The sequence below is a fragment of the Neomonachus schauinslandi genome, chromosome 8, assembly GCF_002201575.2.
Source record: "Neomonachus schauinslandi chromosome 8, ASM220157v2, whole genome shotgun sequence".
In the NCBI taxonomy this organism is placed as follows: domain Eukaryota; kingdom Metazoa; phylum Chordata; class Mammalia; order Carnivora; family Phocidae; genus Neomonachus; species Neomonachus schauinslandi.
In genome coordinates this window covers 2,461,729-2,481,791 of record NC_058410.1, presented here as the reverse complement: position 1 = coordinate 2,481,791, position 20,063 = coordinate 2,461,729, and the positions used below count along the sequence as shown (strand labels likewise).

Sequence of the window (20,063 nt, the reverse complement as noted above, 5' to 3'; positions counted from 1 at the left end):
AAACAAAGGTGTGTAACAAAAATCCCCGGACAATGCCTTAAAACTTAAGGTTTTTAAAACAGATCCCAGGGTTTATGTCATGACTTGATTTCTTGTTGCCCAAAAGATTTGGATTTCCTGCATGGAAATTGCTCTTAAAGTTCTGTAGTACTTGAGTGTTAATTTATAGATGTTATGATAAATCTTTCTCTTGGTGTGAATTTTTTTCTAACCTAAAAGTGATTTGGAATACAGTTTAGTGAATTCCTTAGTAACCCAACTGAGTAACGGTCCTATTGGTAAATAGTTAGCCATAGTTAAAATGACACATTTCCGTGTGGTTTAGAAATGGATTTTGAAAACAGTTCCGAAACAGATCAAGTGTTTTTAAATTTTACTCCCTAGATAACTAGAACTATAGTTTTAAAGCAAACTAATTATTATTTTTAAAAATACATACTGTGCTGAACATCAGAGTGTGCTTGTCCATGAAACTTGTCTTCCTCAAACTAGTCTTTGTTCCTATAGCAGGGGTATGGCTGAATGCAGTCAAAAACTAGTCATGGGTAGATGTTAGTTACTAAGTTTAGATAGTTCATCATGTGGACTTAAGTTATGTTGGTAATGTGTGAATTCATGGGGAAGGCAGACTTTATTGGAATAAGTGTGGTTTTTTTGTAAAGTTGCTTTACATGTACATTACATTCCATTTTATTTCACACCAGTCTGTCCTCAATTTTCTCAGGAGTATTTTGATGGAGAGACTAGATCTCTCAGGATCTATAATTGTAAATGGGTTTAAGTATCACAAGACTTGGTATTTATTTCCAAATGCATATGTCTTTGAAAATCTATAAATCCAGTTTTCAACATTTATAAATCATAAATTACAGTGGCCATGAATCTAAGGAATATGTAAGAGGGTAGTGCTTCTCTGTATTTGATCATACCAGGAAAATTTCAAGAAAGTTGTAAAATGTATCTGCCCTTGGAAAATATCCTGTGTTGTCTAAAAGATGATAACTTGGTGTTTATTTTTCCAGACATGTCTTTTACAATAATTAATTTCTGTACAAGGCCCTAGAAATTGTATAGCATATGTCTTGCCTGCTCTCGGCTAATGCTGGCCTCTGCCTGTTGTAAACGTGCGTCTTCATACACGCTCCATTCTGTCTCTATGCATACTGAAAGGGCAGTCCTCCTCAGGGAGTGTCTTCTCCAGAAACTTCTCCCCAGCTGCACATGCCTTCTTTCTTAGCTCCCAGCAGTAGCCAGGTTTGGAAGAGCCTGCTCTGGTTGAATTCTTGGGGACACTCAATGCCTGCAAACAGGCAGTTCCTTAGGATCGCGTGGTTAGTCGTGGGGGATGGCCGGCCTGCCCCCCGCACCGCTCAGGAGAGTCTTCTCTCGCACACCACAGGCCTTGTACACAGCACGGCCCTCTTCAGTGTGCAAGGCTGAATCTTGGGAAATTGTCCGTTTTAACCCACAGAAGCTCTATTTTCACACGACTCAACTGAATAGCGTGACCTAAGTGTTACGAGCTAAGCTCTGGAATCAGACTTCCGTATTGACCTGACCCTTTCACTTTCTGGGGACCTTGGCACATGACTGTAATGTCTGCATGCCGCCTCTTCCGTATCTGCAGAGAAGCCAGAACCTGTTCCTCCCGCACCGTAGGCTGCTTTTGAGAGTGAGAAGGACGTAACCTGTAGGAGGACCGGAAGGCGCTCCAGAAATGTCAGCTCCCTCTGTAGTGACGAGCATGGTTGTTTGTGTTTGCTGTTACTTTTGTTATTGACATAGACAGTCTGACCAAGCATGGAGTAAAAAGGCCTTGTGCAATGAGAAATGCACTGGGCTGTTTGGTGCCAACATCACCGGATCAGCGGGATGGGTGTAAAAATGCTTGAGTATTTTGTATGATTCAAGATGCCCGGAGACCTCCATGGCGCAGGTCCCTGGGCACGAGAGGAAGTTATCTGAGAGTCTGAATCCAGACCAGCACTTTCAGTAGCCAGTCTACCTTCGGACGGCAGTGGGAAAGGCGACATCTTTCACCCTGACACCTGTCGCATTCGCCCTGGGTGGAAAACTGCTGTTTTTACTGATGGACGCTATAGTACTTGGTTCATGTATGTGAACTACTCTTCCTCCGTTACTAGTAATGCCTTCTCTTTTCTGCAAGTTGGAAATTTACTCATTTTTAAGATAATTTTCGAAGGAGTGATGTGCACTTAAGAGGAAATGCAGAAGTTGTTTATAAATGGAACAGGTAAAGATATTTCCATTTAGGGCGGGAGACAAAGAATGGCCTGAACACATCATTATGGACATTTTCTCCTTCAGAAGTCGGCCATGCTATGAACTGGGGGTGAACTCTTAGGTCCTGGAGTTACTCTCCCCTTCATGCACTTGCACACGTAGACACAGATTTGTGTATGTTCATGTGACATTTTGCTATTTAAAATAGCTTATTAATGTTTTATTTCACCAAGGAGGCCTCTTCTCTTTCCCATTTCTTTTTCTAGAAGGTCAGTAATGATGCTAGTCAGAGTGATACGAGTGTCTCCTCATCAGAACCAAAGAGCAAAGGTGGTCTCCGCTTGCTGGCCCACGAAACGAAAACTGGATCTTTCTTAAGTAACAAAAGTCTAGATGTCCAAGACAAAGCGGGTCTTTGTCCAGATGAAGATGATATGGAAGGGGATTCTTTCTTTGATGATCCCATTCCTAAACCAGAAAAAACTTACGGTTGGTGAGTAAACTCTTTTTGGATTATCAAACTAGGGGCTTAAAAATACAGTTTCTAAATATTTTATATTTAAAAAATGAGCTGCTAAAACTTCTGTAATTATTGAATATGTAAGTCTGATTTTCTGTCCGTAAAGCCTTTTATGTTGTAAAATAATTCCCGCTGGTAAAAAGCGTAGATATTCGTAATTTCTGTAGGGAAGTGTAGACTGAGTGCCCGTCATGTGCCAGGTGCTGTTCCAGGCGCAAGCTGTGTGGCCAGAACACAGCAGAGCCCCTGCCTTCAGAAGCTTACAGGCCTGTGGGCAGAGGCAGCGAGAAGTGAGAATCCCCACACGCTGTGCTGGGTGGATGCAGCCAGAGTGACGGGTCGGAGCAGGGGCGGGTCGGGTGAGCGTGTGGAGGTGCGTGCTGTTCCGTGATAGTTAGGTCAGGGAGGGCGTGCCTTCGAGGGGCTGGTTGAGCAAAGAGCCCAAGCTTGTGAGAGAGTCAGCCTGGCGGATACCGGAGCTCCAAGCAGCGCAGGCAGAGGTGAGCGACAGGTCAGAGAACGGCTGGGGGGCGCTGTGGAGCCGACTCCGGTCGGGGCGGTGCTGACTCTAGCAGGAGTGGGGCTTTACCCCGAGGGACACTGGGGGCCCCAGGGTCTGAGCAGCAGAGTGACTGGCTCACTGGGCTGCTGGGTCTCCAGCTGGCAGCTGTCAGGATTCTTCTCCAGGTGAAAGATGATGGCAAAAGTGGTGAGAAATAGATGGTTTGGGGATGTCTTTTGAGGTTAGATCCAAAAGGATTTGTTGTTAAGTGTTAAAGAATAAAGTGACATCAAGGGAAGTTCAGGGTTTTCAGCTGAGCAACCAGAGGGTGGAAAACACCACTGACAGGTGAAGCATGGAGAGCAGGGTTGGGCTGCACAGGTGGGCCAGGTGACAGTCTAGAACTCACTTCTGATGGGTCAGGTGTGGGAAGGTTGCTAACGCACGGTGAAGCCGGCTTTAGGGAAGGGGTCTGGGCATGAGGGGCGAGGTTTCCGTGTTCGATTCTGCTGCCAGTGGAGCCTAGGGGTGGTCACCTGGGAAGTGAGTGGCACCTGGAGATGAGCGAGGGGAGGAGGAGGAGGAAGAGGGAAGGGGACCGAGAGGACCCAGGAGAGGTGTTCTGGAAGGAGGAGGCCAGAGTGAGTCCTTGAGCTAAGTTCTGAAAGTCGGCCACGGCGCACAGCAGCTTGGAGGCAGGGATGATGGGATTGTGGGTTGGGGGTGGGTAGGGGACAGGGTATCAAAGGATTAGAATGGGTTTAGGAAAGGATTGGGGGGATTGTAGGTGGGGAGTGCTTTCCTGGTGAGTTGTGTTGTTCAGGGGTGTGGGGGAAAAATAGCGGGAAATCACAGTGCGCATGTCTGCTGAGAACAGTCCTGCGTTAGGAGACGAGTGATGTGCAGGGGTTGCTGTGCTTGGGGGCGCAGAGCACCCCCTTGCGAGGCTGCTGGAAGGAGGGAGGTGTGGGCACACTGTGGGCAGGTGGGGGGGGTGTGCGGGCAGCAGCCTGTGAAGGTTCCCACCTGAGTGGGGGGTGCAGGGCAGGGTTGGAGAGGAGGCCTCTGAGAGGTAGGAAGTGGCGGGAGGGGGTGCGCAGGAGGGCAGAGCGCAGGGCTGTTGGGGAGATCAGCTGGTGGGGCTGTGGTGCCTCTTCCCCACGACATGGCTGCGCGGGTCACCTGTGCTGTCCCCTGCCTGCATTGCTGGGCGCTGGAAGGGGCCTCTGATAAAAGTCACGGACACTGAAGATGGCAAACAGCGATATCATTTGGGAGCTGAGCGGATTTCTCACTGATAACTTGCCCCGTGGATTTGTGATGACACTCAGCCTGCCTCGCCTTGTAGGTATGCTTGATGGTTTTGAGTCTACGAAGCGTATAACCTGTCTTTCCCAGCACTGTGTGCATGTACGTTGTATTCACGTTGCTTATGTCTTAGTGGCCGAACGTAAGTGTGACCTTTAACTGTACGCTTGTTTCTTGTTAGGAGAAGTGAACCTAGTAAGCAAGCAGGAAGCCTTGCATCACTCTCTGACGCACCCCCCTTGAAAAGTGGACTCAGCTCCCTTACCGGAGCCCCCTCATTGAAAGACTCTGAAAGTGAGTGCCTGGAAGCCCCCGGGTCTCCTTACTGAAGACACGGACTTGGGGGACTCAGGATGTGTTTTCTCTTAAATGCTATGTGGTCATTGTTTATTGTTCAGGAAAAGCCCATAATTTTACCAGTGATAGTTCCTGTTCTTTGCTCTTTAATAAGGTTGTGTTCACTTCATCGTTTTGTCTTGTTTTTCCTGTGCCATCAAAATACTTTTTTTTAGGAAATTGACTTTTTACCTGCCTTATATAGTAAACATTTTTAAGTCCTTTCTCTGTTGTTGGACATTTAGATTGATTTGAGTAGGATTTAAATTCAGTTCTTAAGAACTTGTTTTTTAGATTCTGTGATACCACAGTAATTATCATATGAATGTTAAAATATTCATCTTTTAGCTATTGGATCTGTTTTATCTTTTTTATTCTACTTTGGATATTGGCATCACTTTCTTCTTGTGTGTATGTTTTGATTTTTTTTTTTGACTCAGGATAGTAGGTTTATTTTACTTTTTTTTATTATGTTATGTTAATCACCATACCTTACATCATTAGTTTTTGATGTAGTGTTCCTTGATTCATTGTTTTCGTATAACAGCCCGTGCTCCGTGCAGTACGTGCCCTCTTTAATACCCATCACAAGGCTAACCCATCCCCCCATCCCCCTCCCCTCTAAAACCCTGTTTGTTTCTCAGAGTCCATAGTCTCTCATGGTTTGTCTCCCCCTACGATTTCCCCCCCCTCATTCTTCGCTTCCTGCTATCTTCTTTTTTTTTTTTTTAACATATAATGTATTATTTGTTTCAGAAGTACAGGTATGTTTGATTTTTTAAAATATTTTTTCATCATGATAAGTGCATGTTTTAATCCCCATCACCTGTTTCTTAAATTCCACATTCCAGTGAAGTCATACAGTATTTGTCTGTCTTTGACTTCACTCAGCGTTATACTCTGTAGCTCTATTTATGTTGTGCAGATGGCGAGATTTCATTCTTTGGGGTATGAATCTGATGTGTTTACGTGTAGCAGAGAGGTGGGGTGTCAGGCAGACATGGAATGGCCATACGACTACAGTTTACTTCCTACCCCCTCCCCACACACAGATGGCACCAAGACCAAGGATTCGAAAGCACAGCCTTAAACACGGAGATATGTGCGTGAACTTCATTTACTGTATCATAGTAAATGTAGATTTCATCAGCAGCGTGTTCACAGCATAAATGTGCCTCTTTTGAGAACATTTCCTAAAAAGCAGATCTTTATTAGGAAATTGTGGTATGAATTTGTGTAATTTTGCAGTATTTATTAACCTTTCTACGTCATGTGTTGGGGCAGTAGGATTTGCCGGGACAGGCGAAGGAGATGATGTGTGGCTGCTTTTAGCCGTCTGGCAAACTTGCCACATGTTTGCTAATGCGCCCCATCAGTTTCCCTCTTGTTGTCCTTTCTCCTGGTCTTTGTCACCTGCAGTAGGAGTCTAGCATGTCATGATCACATCACTCTTAACACTGATCAGGGAAGAATGATGTGGACAGGACATTGAGCACTTGGGACTGAAGAAATAAAACCAGTGAGGTCAGTTGGGTAAATGGAATAGCAGTTGAATTAAAGCAACATTGAGAAGTTCAGAGGAAAGTAAGATTGATGAGAGTAATTAACTCATACCCGGTGAGGCTTGTTATGATGGTGATGCCGAATAGTTGGGCCAGAAAGTATTTTGGTGGTCAGGTTCCAGTAAAGACTACATGTTTACGTGTGGTTACGTGTGGTGACCAAGGGCATGCAGTGCATGATGTCAGCATCATCAGAGCTTGTAATTCTTTCTTGGTGTTTGATTTGGACGTTTTAGTCATAAACCCTATGCTGAAGAAAAGTGGTACAGTTTAGAGATTGTTGTATTCTCAAAGTCAATTTATGTGAATATTTTTCTTCACAGGTAAAAGAGGAAACACAGTTTTGAAAGATCTGAAATTGGTCAATGATAAAATTGGATCACTTGGATTAGGTAACTAGATTTCTAATTTTAGCATTGATGGCCCGAAGGTGATTATTTTTTAGAATAAAATCTAAATTGAAGTGGCTTAGCCTACAGTGAGCACTTTGTAATTAGATGTTTGGATGGTCTTCGTGAATCCAGGGTTACTCCATATGCCAGGGGTGGATAAAACAGCCAACCACAACAGACTTTCCTTGTGGAGCTCGGATTCTAGTAGGGAAGATCTGCACCAGACAGGTCCCTACAGATACTTGGAGTTGAGAGTCCATATGCAGTGGTGTGAAAATGGATAGTAGGGTGACTTACCCTAGCCTAGGCATTCCGGAAAGGCCTCACCTAGGAAGTGACTTCTCTGCCAGGACCTGATGGGTCAGGGCCAAGGGGAGAGGTTTCAGCCCACACTGACGACAGTTTGTGCAAAGGCAGTCACTTTTTTTTTTAAGATTTATTTGAGAGAGTGCGTGAGTGGTGGGAGGGATAGAGGAGGAGGGAAAGAATCTCAAGCAGACTCTCCACTGAGTGCGGAGCCAGATATGGGGCTCCATCCTATGACCCTGAGATCATGACCTGAGCCGAAACTGAGTCAGTCGCTCAGCTGACAACACCACCCAGGCGTGCCCCCTCCCCCCAGCGCACTTCTTCCTGCAGGAATTGGATGTTACAGAAAATGGAAATTACACATCACTTCCCTGTTCTCTTCCACTCCTGCCCTTCCCCCTTTGCACTTTGGTTAAAGTCCTGAGCATGACGTTCTAGGCCTTCGGTGGCCCCTGCCAGCCTTTCTACTCTTCCCTCCTCTTGTCTCCCCCTCCACCCCCCAGACTCATTATTTTGAGGGTGTATTGGTGTCCTCACTGTTTTCCAAACCACTGCACCCTTCCTGTCTCCGGACCTTTGCATGTGTTTCTTGTGGGAACCCACGTTCCCCAATAATTTGTATGTCTGGTACCTTCTTTAGGTTTTCCCTCAGAGAGTTCTCTCCAGGCTCTCTAACAGCATCTGGTTTGTCTGGCTGTCGGCTGCCTCTTTCTTTCCACGGGCGTTCCTTGAGGCTAGAAACACTGCTTACTCTGGTACTTCAGGGGTCCTGGGAGTCGCACACATATTTGACAAATGGATAAAGTAATCATGGGCTTTATCGGAAGAGGATCAACTTGTCTGACTAGTCTAGAACTTGAATGCCCTCAGGGATGTGTCTGTGTAGACATAGTCTGGTCTGACACTTGGAGGGACTCACGAGCATCCAGGGTTCTCCAAGCCCTGCCGGCCGCTGAGCCGGGCCTCCTCTTCACGGTCTGCACTCTTCCTCTGGCAGCCACACACATGGCCGTGTGTCCTCCCCGTGCCGGCCGTCCCTGGAAGATGGCTCTTGGGGGCCTTCCCCTGTTCCTCAGGTGATGTGGAGGGGGAGGGTGATTTGGAAGTCTTCAGGTGCTCGGGCTGCACGGTCAGACGCTGGTGACGCTGCTCCATTCGTCTGCAGCCCTTGCTCGTCCCGTGGCCTTCTGTGGAGAGCAGACCGTGTCCCAGGCTTGGGTCCAGCACTTCGCACGTATGGATCCTGACGCGAGCCCTGTGTTTGTTTTGTGTGGGTTTGGCCATCTTCACAGCTGAGGAAACGGCCAAGGAAGGTTACCTAGTTCTCCCACGGGCTGACAGCTCTTCACAGGGAGAGCTGGGATTTGAACCCCGTTGCGTCTCACTGAGTGAGATGCTCCTGTTTGCTTTGCTCTGTAGCCTCTTCACGCTTCGTGATACTTTGAAATTGTATATACTATGTTGAGTTGAAAGTATCAGTAACAGGGACGGGACACCTGGGTGGCTCAGTTGGTTAAGCATCTGCCTTCGGCTCAGGTCATGATCCCAGGTCCTGGGATCGAGTCCTGCGTCCGGCTCCCTGCTGAGCAGGGAGCCTGCTTCTCCCTCTCCCAGCTGCTCATGCTCTATCTCTTGCTATTTCTCGCTCACTCTCTCGCTCTCTGACAAATAAAAAACCTTTAAAAAAAAAATCTCAAAAAAAGGTGTCAGTAACAGTTACAATGACTTGCTCTTATGAATATAATATCATTTAATATCAAATGACTTTATAAATGGTAAACATACAATGCAATTAAGCTTTTAGAGACTTGGAATAAAAGACCGGTATTAACTACATTTTATGACATTTTATTGTTTCCTAGGCAGTTTATTTGGTCATTTGCTTTCATATCACATATGTTAAAAATACTATTTCTGATCCTGGCCACTTCTTTTTTACTGCTGCAATGTAATTCATTAATGTAGTTTTTCCTGAAGGAAGTGTGTGTGTGATCGCAGATAAATTGTGGAGCATGTTGGTATAAACATAACATATCTTTTCTTAAACTTAACAGGGACTGGAGAAGAAGATGACTATGTTGATGATTTTAATAGGTGAGAAACATAGTTGGGCAACAAATACAGTGTAAACAGTTTCTGACACAGGAAGTAGGACAGAATTCCATTTGTGCTCATTTTAGTGTATTAGACTCTCCTGTTCGTACTGATTGCAGATGGAGAGAAGACAGTTAATCCAGGATTATACACTGGACTTTGAAGCCTGTTTTGGTTTGGCATTAGAATGTGAACAAATGCGTTACGTCCAGAAAACTTGATAAGAATGGGTCAAGCAGAGGCCCCAAGGAAGGGACGCAGAGTCGCTCAGAGGTGTCAGGTCGTCGGGATCCATGTGCTCTCCCCAAATGCGGCGGTGGGGAAGGCGGGGAGGCACACACAACTTTAAAAATGGCCCTCTCCAGTTATTGTTCTGATTCAGATGACATCGCTTAATACTTTGTTTCAGACCACTTTTTTACATACATAAGGACAGTATAATCCTATGAGTTGCCTAATAGTTTGGAAATAATATTTGTTATGGATACGATTAGAAATTTTAAATTAGAGTCTGAGAATTTTATACAATTGACAGGTTTTTTTTCTTCCCCCAATTGGGAATTTATGTTTATTTTTTAACAGAATAATTTATTGGGCACCTGGGTGGCTCAGTTGGTTAAGCGACTGCCTTCAGCTCAGGTCACGATCCTGGAGTCCTGGGATCGAGTCCTGCATCAGGCTCCCTGCTCAGCAGGGAGTCTGCCTCGCCCTCTGACCCTCCCCCCCTCTCATGCTTTCTCTCTCTGTCTCATTCTTTCTCTCTCAAATAAATAAGATCTTAAAAAAACCACTAATTTATTAAACAGGTTTTTTTGAGGAGTGGCATGATGTAGTAGATGAAATAGTAAAAATCTGGGTTTGCATCTTCCTTGATCGTGTGGCCACGGTCACCTTTATGGATCTTCGTTTTCTAGTCTCTTGAAGTGACTCGCCTGTTTGTGGCTCACTAAGTTACTTTAAGGATCAAGTGAGATAATATGTATGAAATTCATGAGATTTAATATCATTTTATTATATTTTATTTAAATGTTTATATTCAGCGTTCTTTTTTCTTTTCTTTCTCTCAAACTAGTACCAGCCATCGCTCAGAGAAAAGTGAGCTGAGTATTGGTGAAGAGATCGAAGAAGATCTTTCTGTGGAAATCGACGACCTCAATACCAGTGATAAAGTACGGTGCGGGCGCTGCCCGGGGAGTGCTGCGTGTGCCTGAGTCTCTTGCAGTGGTGGACTGCAGAGCTTTAACAAAGTCCTGGCCCCGGCTCTGGAGTCCGAACTGGCCACCCGGTGGTGTAGTCAGCAGAAGCAAGTCGTCCTGTTTGGAGAAGTCAGGATAGAAACTGGCGCAGGTGTAAGAGAGGCGGTGAAGCTGCGTCTCAGCGGGCAGGTCAGCTCAGCCCGTGGGGACGGTACAGCAGAAGTGGACACAGGCTGTACAGTGAGGAGTCCGGCACGGAGGTCCACATACGACCTTTTTATTAGGCAGACAGCGGCGTATACTTCGATGTGTGTCAGGAGAGGCCAGGGAGCCTCTCAGGATCTCCTGTCGTGCCCACAGAAAGCTGCAGCCCAGTCAGGCGAGGGCCTCTCGGGTCGTAGGTCCTTACAGCCTGGAGGTGAACGTTGCTTTCCAGAATGAGGAGGGAGTGCTCCTGACCATCAAGGGATTAGCAGACAGGAAGGCCTTTGAGAGGGGTTATAATGAAATGTTATATTATTTCATTATGGTGTTATAATGAAATGAAATGTTAATAATGAAAACACGTCTGAGCCAGCAATGTCTGGGCACGTGTTCTTTCGTGGGTGTGGTTCTTAGGCAGGCTTTAACCTTCAGTCCTTGGCTGGTTTGTTCGTGCAGTGGAAGTAGGGATGCCTGCCTCCCAGGATTGTTGGCGAGGTTGAGTGAGAACTCCCGACACGTGGTCAGCCTCCACGGTCTGCCTCTTACCTGGCACCTCATGCCGGCCTCGGAGGCCACTGTGTGCTGCGTTAAAGTTACCAGAGGGGCTCCAGACGGGTTATTTTAGCAGGTTTTTGTGTTGTTGTTAATGTAGAGTTTTGCTATTAACTCAGTCTTTTGGTAATACTCACAGATTTCAAAATAGGAAGAGGGTGAGGTAGAGGACTTCGGAATATGAAGCAGTTTGTAGAGTATAAGATATTTAAATTATAGCAATGTATTTTAAGAATTGTTTATGACTCTGCATTCTGATACTGGTTCTTTTTTTTTCTTTTGAATAACCAAGCTTGATGACCTGACACAGGACCTGACTGTGTCCCAGCTCAGTGACGTTGCGGATTATCTGGAAGATGTTGCATAGACGTGAAAGAAGGAAGTATTCTAATCAACAAAGGACAAAGGACTCTGATCAGTTCCATTTTTTTTTCCCCCAGACAATCACTCTTTGCTGGAATGTCTGCTCCCTCTTGGTGCCTTGTGTTTCAAAAAGACTGCAGATATTTTTAAAAATTTAAGTTTTCATTATACTAAACAAAAGCTTCCTACTTGAGCCCATGTGTGGAAGATACAATATTCTTAATTTGGTTTGGCTACACATTTCTCTGTGGAAGTTGATTATCTACAACTCAAATTCATTACAAGGAGTGAACCCATGAAAATATGAGTATTAAGAGCTTACTGAAAGGTGTCAATAAAGCTGTAGGTTCACACAACTGTGTGTGTGTGTGTGGCTTTAGCCATCCAGAATCAAAGCATACTTGATACTAGGCGGTTGTGCAGAGAGTTGGCAAAGTGGCCTGAAGTTTATTACCGAAAGTTAGATTTGATATGTCAGCTTTATTTTGTATTTCCTTCCATGTGGAAGGGTTGTTAGACCAGTAAGCTTTTATTAAATACTCCTGTGTGTGCTAGTTTTGCTTGTTTCGAAGAAATCTAGAGGTTGTTTTGACTTGTAATCCATGAATTGTCGCTGACAGCAGTCGTGGTCACCTCCCCTGTCCATAGAAGAAGCTGTTGGTCACAGGCTGTCTTCTTTATTGTTGTAATTTATTGTGTGTAAAGATGCCTGGAAACATACTTGATACCAGAATGCATCTGAAACCACCAAGCAGTGCTTTTATTTCCGATCTGTAAGTTGATCGTATTAAAATCCAAATTGGACTGTCCAGTAGTAACGGCCTCAGACCGTATCCGGAGTGCTGGGCTTTGTGCACTGTCCGTATTTCCTTGCAGCCCCGTCCGGATGGAGGCGGCGCTGGCCCGCGGGCAGCCTCGCTCCCTCCGCCCGAGCCGTGCTGCTGTCCCGGGGGGTCGCTGACCCGCACTGCTGGGGGTGCCGCGTGTGTTCCCAGGACTGTAAGTGAAGCTGTGAGCGTGTGCTACATTTTGTACTTTTTTATTTGAATTAAATTGTTTTTTTATTAAAAGTCATCTTTATTAATAAAGAGTAAGCTAGACCTACTTGATTGATTTCAGTAAGTGAGCAGACTTTGTCGTTCCTGTAGTGCCGGTTTTTCCTATCTGCCTCAGTGTTACAGAAGTCTTTGCCGGGCCCTCGTATGTGAAGGGCAGCGATAACGAAAGGGTTGCGATTATATAACATGACAGTGTGATTGTGTAACATCTAAGTGAAACTGAGCCACGAACACCAAGAGGAAGTCGGACAGAAAGTGGGCCAGTGCGTCCTGGGAGCCGCTCTGTGGGCCTGCCCTCGCTCTGCGGGCTCTGACCTCAGTCCTGGTGGTGTGCTGTGTCCTGTGTGAGTACGCAGCGCCAGGTGGAGATGTAATCTGTTGCTAAAAGTCCCCCAATGTGCTTGTTGTAAAATGCATTTCCCTAGATGTCTTCTCTGTAAACCGTCGCTTTCTATAAAGCTTTGTGTTCTGCTCTGGGCCTCTCGAATCTGAGTCAACTGTGTGACTTATTTTTTATATTATCTGAAAGGAGAGCAGGAGGTGGCTTTTTAAATTTATGGAAAACTTTGAACAGCAGCATCTGAAATTTGTCATTCTTCTGTTACCCAGAGAATCTGACCTTTTGAGGACATCTGGGAGGACGGGCAGAAAGGGCCAAACATGGAGCCTCCTCCATCATCGGCCATATACCTAGTGATGAGAAGTTCCATTTCCACATGTGTATCTCAGTTAGTTAGGTTTTGAGCATGTAACTAGTATTTTCTTTGTGTTTCGAAATACATTTTGACAGACTCATCCATGAAACACATTTTCATGGTAAAACCTGAATTTTACAGTGGAATTTTTCAAGTGTGAGGTGTCATTTTATTGATAACTCAAAGTGAATAAAAAGCTTTTATTTGCTCCTGTTTGTGTCCCTGCCCCTGTTTTTTTTTTATTATTATTATGTTAGTCACCATACAATACATCATTAGTTTTTGATGTGCTGATCCACGATCCATTGTTTTCGTGTAACACCCAGTGCTCCATGCAGTACGTGCCCTCCTTAATACCCATCACCGGGCTAACCAATCCCCCCTCCCCCCTCCCCTCTAAAACCCTGTTTGTCTCTCAGAGTCATAGTCTCTCATGGTTCGTCTCTCCCTCCAATTCCCCCGCCCATTTTCCCCTTCCTTCACCTAATGTCCTCCATGCTATTCCTTATGTTCCACAAATAAGTGAAACCATATGATAATTGACTCTCTGCTTGAGTTATTTCACTTAGCATAATCTCCTCCAGTCCCATCCATGTTGATGTAAAAGTTGGGTATTCATCTCTTTTGATGGCTGAGTAATATTTCATTGTATATATGGACCACATCTTCTTTATCCATTCATCCGTTGAAGGGCATCTCGGCTCTTTCCACAGTTTGGCTATTGCAGACGTTCCTGCTGTGAACATTGGGGTGCATATGGCCCTTCTTTTCACTACATCTGTGTCTTTGGGGTAAATACCCAGCAGTGCAACTGCTGGGTCATAGGGTAGGCTCTATTTTTAAATTTTTGAGGAACCTCCACACTGTTTTCCAAAGTGGCTGTACCAACTTGCATTCCCACCAACGGTGTAAGAGGGTTCCCCTTTCTGCACAACCTCTCCAACATTTGTTTCTTGCCTTGTCCATTTTTGCCATTCTAACTGGTGTAAGGTGGTATCTCCGTGTGGTTTTGATTTGGATGGCTAATGATGATGAACATTTTTTCATGTGTGTTAGCCATTTGTATGTCTTCTTCAGAGAAGTGTCTGTTCATCTCTTCTGCCCACTTTTTGACTTGATTATTTGTTTTTTGGGTGTTGAGTTTGAGAAGTTCTTTATAGATTTTGGATACAAGCCCTTTATCTGTAGTGTCATTTGCAAATATCTTCTCCCATTCTGTGGGTTGCCTCTGTTTTGTTGACTGTTTCCTTTGCTGTGCAGAAGCTTTTTATCTTGATGAAGTGCCAAAAGTTCATTTTTGCTTTTGTTTCACTAGCTTTTGGAGATGTATCTTGAAAGAAGTTGCTGAGGCCGATGTCAAAGAGGTTACTGCCTATGTTCTCCTCTAGGATTTGGATGGATTCCTGTCTCACATTGAGGTCTTTCATCCACTTTGAGTTTATCTTTGTGAATGGTGTTAGAGAATGGTCGAGTTTCATTCTTCTGCATGTGGCTGTCCAATTTTCCCAGCACCATTTATTGAAGAGACTGTCTTTTTTCCATTGCATGTTTTTTCCTGCTTTGTCGAAGATTATTTGACCATAGAGTTGAGGGTCCATATCTGGGTTCTCTATTCTGTTCCATTGGTCTCTATGTCTGTTTTTGTGCCAGCACCATGCTGTCTTGGTGATCACAGGTTTGTAATATAGCTTGAAATCGGGCAACGTGATGCCCCCAGCTTTGTTTTTCTTTTTCAACATCTCTTTGGCGATTCGGGGTCTTTTCTGATTCCATACAAATTTTAGGATTGTTTGTTCCAGCACTTTGAAAAACGCCATGGGAATTTTGCTCGGGATGGCATTGAAGGTATAGATTGCTCTGGGTAGCATAGACATTTTAACAATGTTTATTCTTCCGATCCATGAGCATGGAATACTTTTCCATCTTTTTGTGTCTTCTTCAATTTCTTTCATGAGTGTTCTGTAGTTCCTAGAGTATAGATCCTTTACCTCTTTGGTTAGGTTTATTCCGAGGTATCTTATGGTTTTTGGTGCTATTGTAAATGGGATCGTTTCTTTAATTTCTCTTTCTACAGTTGTGTTGTTAGTGTATAAGAAAGCATCTGATTTCTGTGCATTGATTTTGTATCCTGCCACATTACTGAATTGCTGGATGAGTTCTAGTAATTTGGGGGTGGAGTCTTTTGGGTTTTCCACATAAAGTATCACGTCGTCTGCGAAAAGAGAGAGTTTGACTTCTTCTTTGCCAATTTGAATACCTTTTATTTCTTTTTGTTGTCTGATTGCTGTTGCTAGGACTTCTAGTACTACGTTGAACAATAGTGGCAAGAGTGGGCATCCTTGACGTGTTCCTGATCTTAAGGGAAAGGCTCTCAGCTTTTCCCCATTGAGGATGATATTCGCTGTGGGTTTTTCATAGATGGATTTTATGAACTTGAGGAATGTTCCCTCTATCCCTATACTCTGAAGAGTTTTAATCAGGAAAGTATGTTGTATTTTGTCGAATGCTTTTTCTGCATCAATTGAGAGGACCATATGGTTCTTCTCCCTCCTCTTATTAATGTGTTCTATCACATTGATTGATTTGCAAATGTTGAACCACCCTTGCATCCTGGGGATAAATCCCACTTGGTCCTGGTGGATGATCCTTTTAATGTATTGTTGGATCCTATTAGCTAGGATTTTGTTGAGGACTTTGGAATCCATATTCATCAGGGATATCAGTCTGTAATTCTCCTTTTTGATGGGGTCTTTGCCTGGTTTGGGGATTAAGGTAATGCTGGCCTCATAGAATGAGTTTGGAAGTTTTCCTTCTGTTTCTATTTTTTGAAACAGCTTCAGTAGAATAGGTATTATTTCTTCTTTGAATGTTTGGTAGAATTCCTCAGGGAATCCATCAGGCCCTGGACTTTTGTTTTTTGGGAGGTTTTTGATCAGTGCTTCAATCTCGTTACTGGTTATTGGCCTATTCAGGTTGTCAATTTCTTCCTGTTTCAGTCTTGGCAGCTTATAGGTTTCCAGGAAGGCCTCCATTTCATCCAGATTGCTCAGTTTATTGGCATATAGTTGTTGATAATAATTTCTAATAATTGTTTCTATTTCCTTGGTGTTGGTCGTGATCTCTCCCCTTTCATTCATAATTTTATTAATTTGGGTCCTTTCTCTCTTCTTTTGGATAAGTCTGGCCAGTGGTTTATCAACTTATTAATTCTTTCAAAGAACCAACTTCTAGTTTCATTGATCTGATCTACTGTGTTTCTGGTTTCTAATTCATTGATTTCTGCTCTAATTTTAATTATTTCTCTTCTAATGCGTGGCTTAGGCATCGTTTGTTGCTTTTTCTCTAGTTCTTTAAGATGTAGAGTTAGTTGGTGAATTCGAGATTTTTCTATTTTTTTGAGTGAGGCTTGGATGGCTATGTATTTCCCCCTTAAGACCGCCTTTGCAGTATCCCATAGGTTTTGGACCGATGTGTTTTCGTTCTCATTGATTTCCATGAATTGTTAAAGTTTTTCTTTGATTTCTTGGTTGACCCAAACATTCTTGAGCAGAGTGGTCTTTAGCTTCCAAGTGTTTGAATTTCTGCCAAATTTTTTCTTGTGATTGAGTTCCAGTTTTAGAGCATTGTGGTCTGAGAATATGCAGGGAATAATCTCAATCTTTTGGTATCGGTTGAGACCTGATTTGTGACCCAGTATATGGTCTATTCTGGAGAAAGTTCCATGTGCGCTCGAGAAGAATGAGTATTCTGTTGTTTTAGGGTGGAATGTTCTGTAAATACCTATGAGGTCCATCTGGTCCAATGTATCATTCAAAGCTCTTGTTTCCTTGTTGATTTTCTGCTTAGATGATCTGTCCATTGCTGAGAGTGGAGTATTGAGGTCTCCTACAATTAACGTATTGTTATCAATATGACTCTTTATTTTGGTTAACAGTTGGCTTATGTAGATGGCTGCTCCCATGTTGGGGGCATAGATATTTACAATTGTTAGATCTTCTTGTTGGATAGACCCTTTAAGAATGATATAGTGTCCTTCTGTGTCTCTTATTACAGACTTTAGTTTAAAATCTAATTTGTCTGATAAAGAATTGCTACCCCAGCTTTCTTTTGAGGTCCGCTGGCATGGAAGATAGATCTCCATCCCTTCACTTTCAGTCTGGATGTATCTTTAGGTTCAAAATGAGTCTCTTGTAGACAGCATATGGATGAGTCCTGTCTTTTTATCCAATCTGCAACCCTGTGCCGTTTTTTGGGAGCGTTTAGGCCATTCACGTTGAGAGTGATTATTGAAAGATATGAATTAATTGTCATCATGTTGCCTGTGAAGACGTTGTTTTTATAGATTGTCCCTGTAGATTTCTGTTGTATATCACTCTTGGGGTCTTTCTCCTTTTATAGAACCCCCCTTAATATTTCTTGCAGGGCCAGCTTAGTGGTCACATATTCTTTCAGTTTCTGCCGGTCGGAAGCTCTGCATCTCTCCATCCATTCTAAATGAAAGCCTTGCCGGATAAAGTATTCTTGGCTGCATGTTCTTCTCATTTAGTACCCTGAATATGTCTTGCCAGGCCTTTCTGGCTTGCCAGGTCTCTGTGGATAGGTCTGACGTTATTCTGATGTTCCTCCCTCTGAATGTAAGGAATCTCTTCCCCCTAACTGCCCTTAAGATGGTTTCCTTGGTGCTAAGATTTGCAAGTTTTACTATTACATGCGGGGTGTTGGCCTGTTTTGCTTGGTCTTTGGAGGAGTCCTCTCTGCCTCTAGGATGCGAATGTTTATTTCATTCCCCAGATTAGGGAAGTTCTCAGCTACGATTTGCTCAATTACATCTTCTAGCCCTCTCTCTCTCTCCACTCCCTCCGGGATTCCAATTATTCTGACATTGGAACGCCTCATGGTGTCACTTATTTCTCTAATTCTATTTTCATGGATTCTGAGTTGTTTTTCCCTGGCCTCCTCTTTTCCCTTTTTATCTATTATACTGTCTTCCAGATCGCTTATTCTCTCTTCTGTCTCAGTTATCCTAGCTGTTAGATTATCTAGATTGGATTGGATCTCATTGATAGCATTTTTAAGTTCTGCCAATTCCCCTTTTATTTCTGCCCTTAGAGACTCTATGTTGCCATTAATTGATTTCTCCATTCTAGCCATTGTCCTCACAATTGCTAGCCTGAATTCCATCTCCCGACATCTTGGTTATATCTGCATCCATTTGTAAATCTGCAGCATAAGTCATAATCTCTGAGTCTTTTCTGTTTGGGGGGCCCCTCCTCCTAGTCATTCTGTTGATGGGTGTTTGAGGGAAGGTATAGAGTCCAAATTATTGACCAGAACCCAAGCAAGATGCACCTGTTTTCTTGGGACCTTAGGGTTGCTGGCCTCTTGTTTTCCCAGCCTGTCTTCTGCGGGAGGGGCCTGCCGTGCTGTTACTCAGGCAACCCTGTTTGGGGGGAGTTGCCCTGTGCCCCTGTGGCGGGGGATGGGCTCAGTGGGGATCAGTCTTTGGGGCTTTTGTTCTCTGGCGCCTTTCCCTGGTGGCTTTCCGCGTCTGTTCCGCGAGTCAGAGCAGAAGAGACCGTTTCCAACCCTCTGCCTCAGAGCAGAGAGACCGCAGTCTGTTCTTCAGTGAGCTCTCCAGGCCACACCGTCTCCGTTTCTGTCCCTGCTGCTATAAACTGCAGCAGCCTGGGTTGTGCGCCCCTCCGCAGCGCCCCGAGTCCTGCCTCCAGGTCGGGGCATGTCTCTGCCCTTTGTGCTTCTAAAACCACCAGCCGCTCCCAGTTCACGCGCGCACGCGCATGCGACTCCACCGCTTGGGGTCCTGTCCCGGGGACTGCGGTTCGCGTGTGCGCGACCGTCGCTCCGGTTTCTGTCCGGGGGGCTGCGGTTCGCGTGCACGCGACCCTGCCAGTCTGGTCCTCCACCCCGGGGGCTGCCCTAAAGTCCTTTCCCGCCGCTACCGGTCTGCGAGTCTGTGCCCATCCGCAGCGCGCGAGGCTGTTGCTCACCGGCAGTGTAGGATCCCCACGGCCAGGCACCCTCCTGCCGCCGTTTATCCTCTGATATCTGCCCGCAGAATCACGGCTCCCCTCTTCGTACCTCAAAACCAACCGCCTGCGATATTCTGTTTGTAGAGATCCAGATCCTCTTACATCTCAGGCTGGTTTCGTGGGTGCTCAGAGTGGTCTGGTGGATATCCAGCTCAATTCCGGGGACCAGTTGAAATAGGGTCCCCTACTCCTCCGCCATCTTTCCACCCCCCCCCCGTCCCTGCCCCTGTTGTATCTCGTGTGTGATGGTGACACCGTAGCCTGGTGTGGGCCTGCCGACACCATCACCGTCCCTGTCTCACGCCGGCTCCCTGGGCCTGCACAGAACCAGCATGTGCCATGCGCTACCAAGGTGGGACCTGTCTAGGAATGTTTGCATCTGTCCCTCCTTGTCTGCGTAGCCCTTCTCCAGGAACCGCCAGACTGGCTTGTTTCCCTCTTGTTCTCGGAGACGCTCCAGCCTGAGGGGATGCCTGTTTTCCTTCCCACTGTGTCTGTCACGTTCAGCCCGTGTTTTTTACTCCTCTCATCACTGACACGAGCCTGTTTGTTGTCATAAGCTCCATCAGGGCAGGGACTGTTTGTAGCCACCTAGGTACGTCCTTGGCACCTGAAATAGCATCTGGCCCCAGTGCGCATCCAGGAAGGATCTGTGGGCGCGCAGACAGGCTCTGCACG

The 20,063-nt window shown here is 45.0% G+C and overlaps 1 protein-coding gene across 3 annotated transcripts in view; it reads left to right on the top strand.

Moving 5' to 3' along the window:
• CEP43 (centrosomal protein 43) overlaps positions 1-13,383 on the top strand; it is a 31,138-nt gene extending 17,755 nt beyond the window's left edge. For 2 of the 3 annotated variants that reach the window (XM_021693180.1, XM_021693179.1), the window contains 6 exons: positions 2,511-2,737; positions 4,756-4,868; positions 6,796-6,864; positions 9,228-9,267; positions 10,340-10,436; positions 11,512-13,383. In XM_021693180.1, the coding sequence (XP_021548855.1) occupies positions 2,511-2,737; positions 4,756-4,868; positions 6,796-6,864; positions 9,228-9,267; positions 10,340-10,436; positions 11,512-11,586 (621 nt within the window). In that variant the 3' untranslated portion in view covers positions 11,587-13,383. The remainder of the gene's footprint in view (positions 1-2,510; positions 2,738-4,755; positions 4,869-6,795; positions 6,865-9,227; positions 9,268-10,339; positions 10,437-11,511) is intronic. The other variant, XM_021693181.2, reaches the window with a different exon arrangement.
• Positions 13,384-20,063: the final 6,680 nt, after the last annotated feature.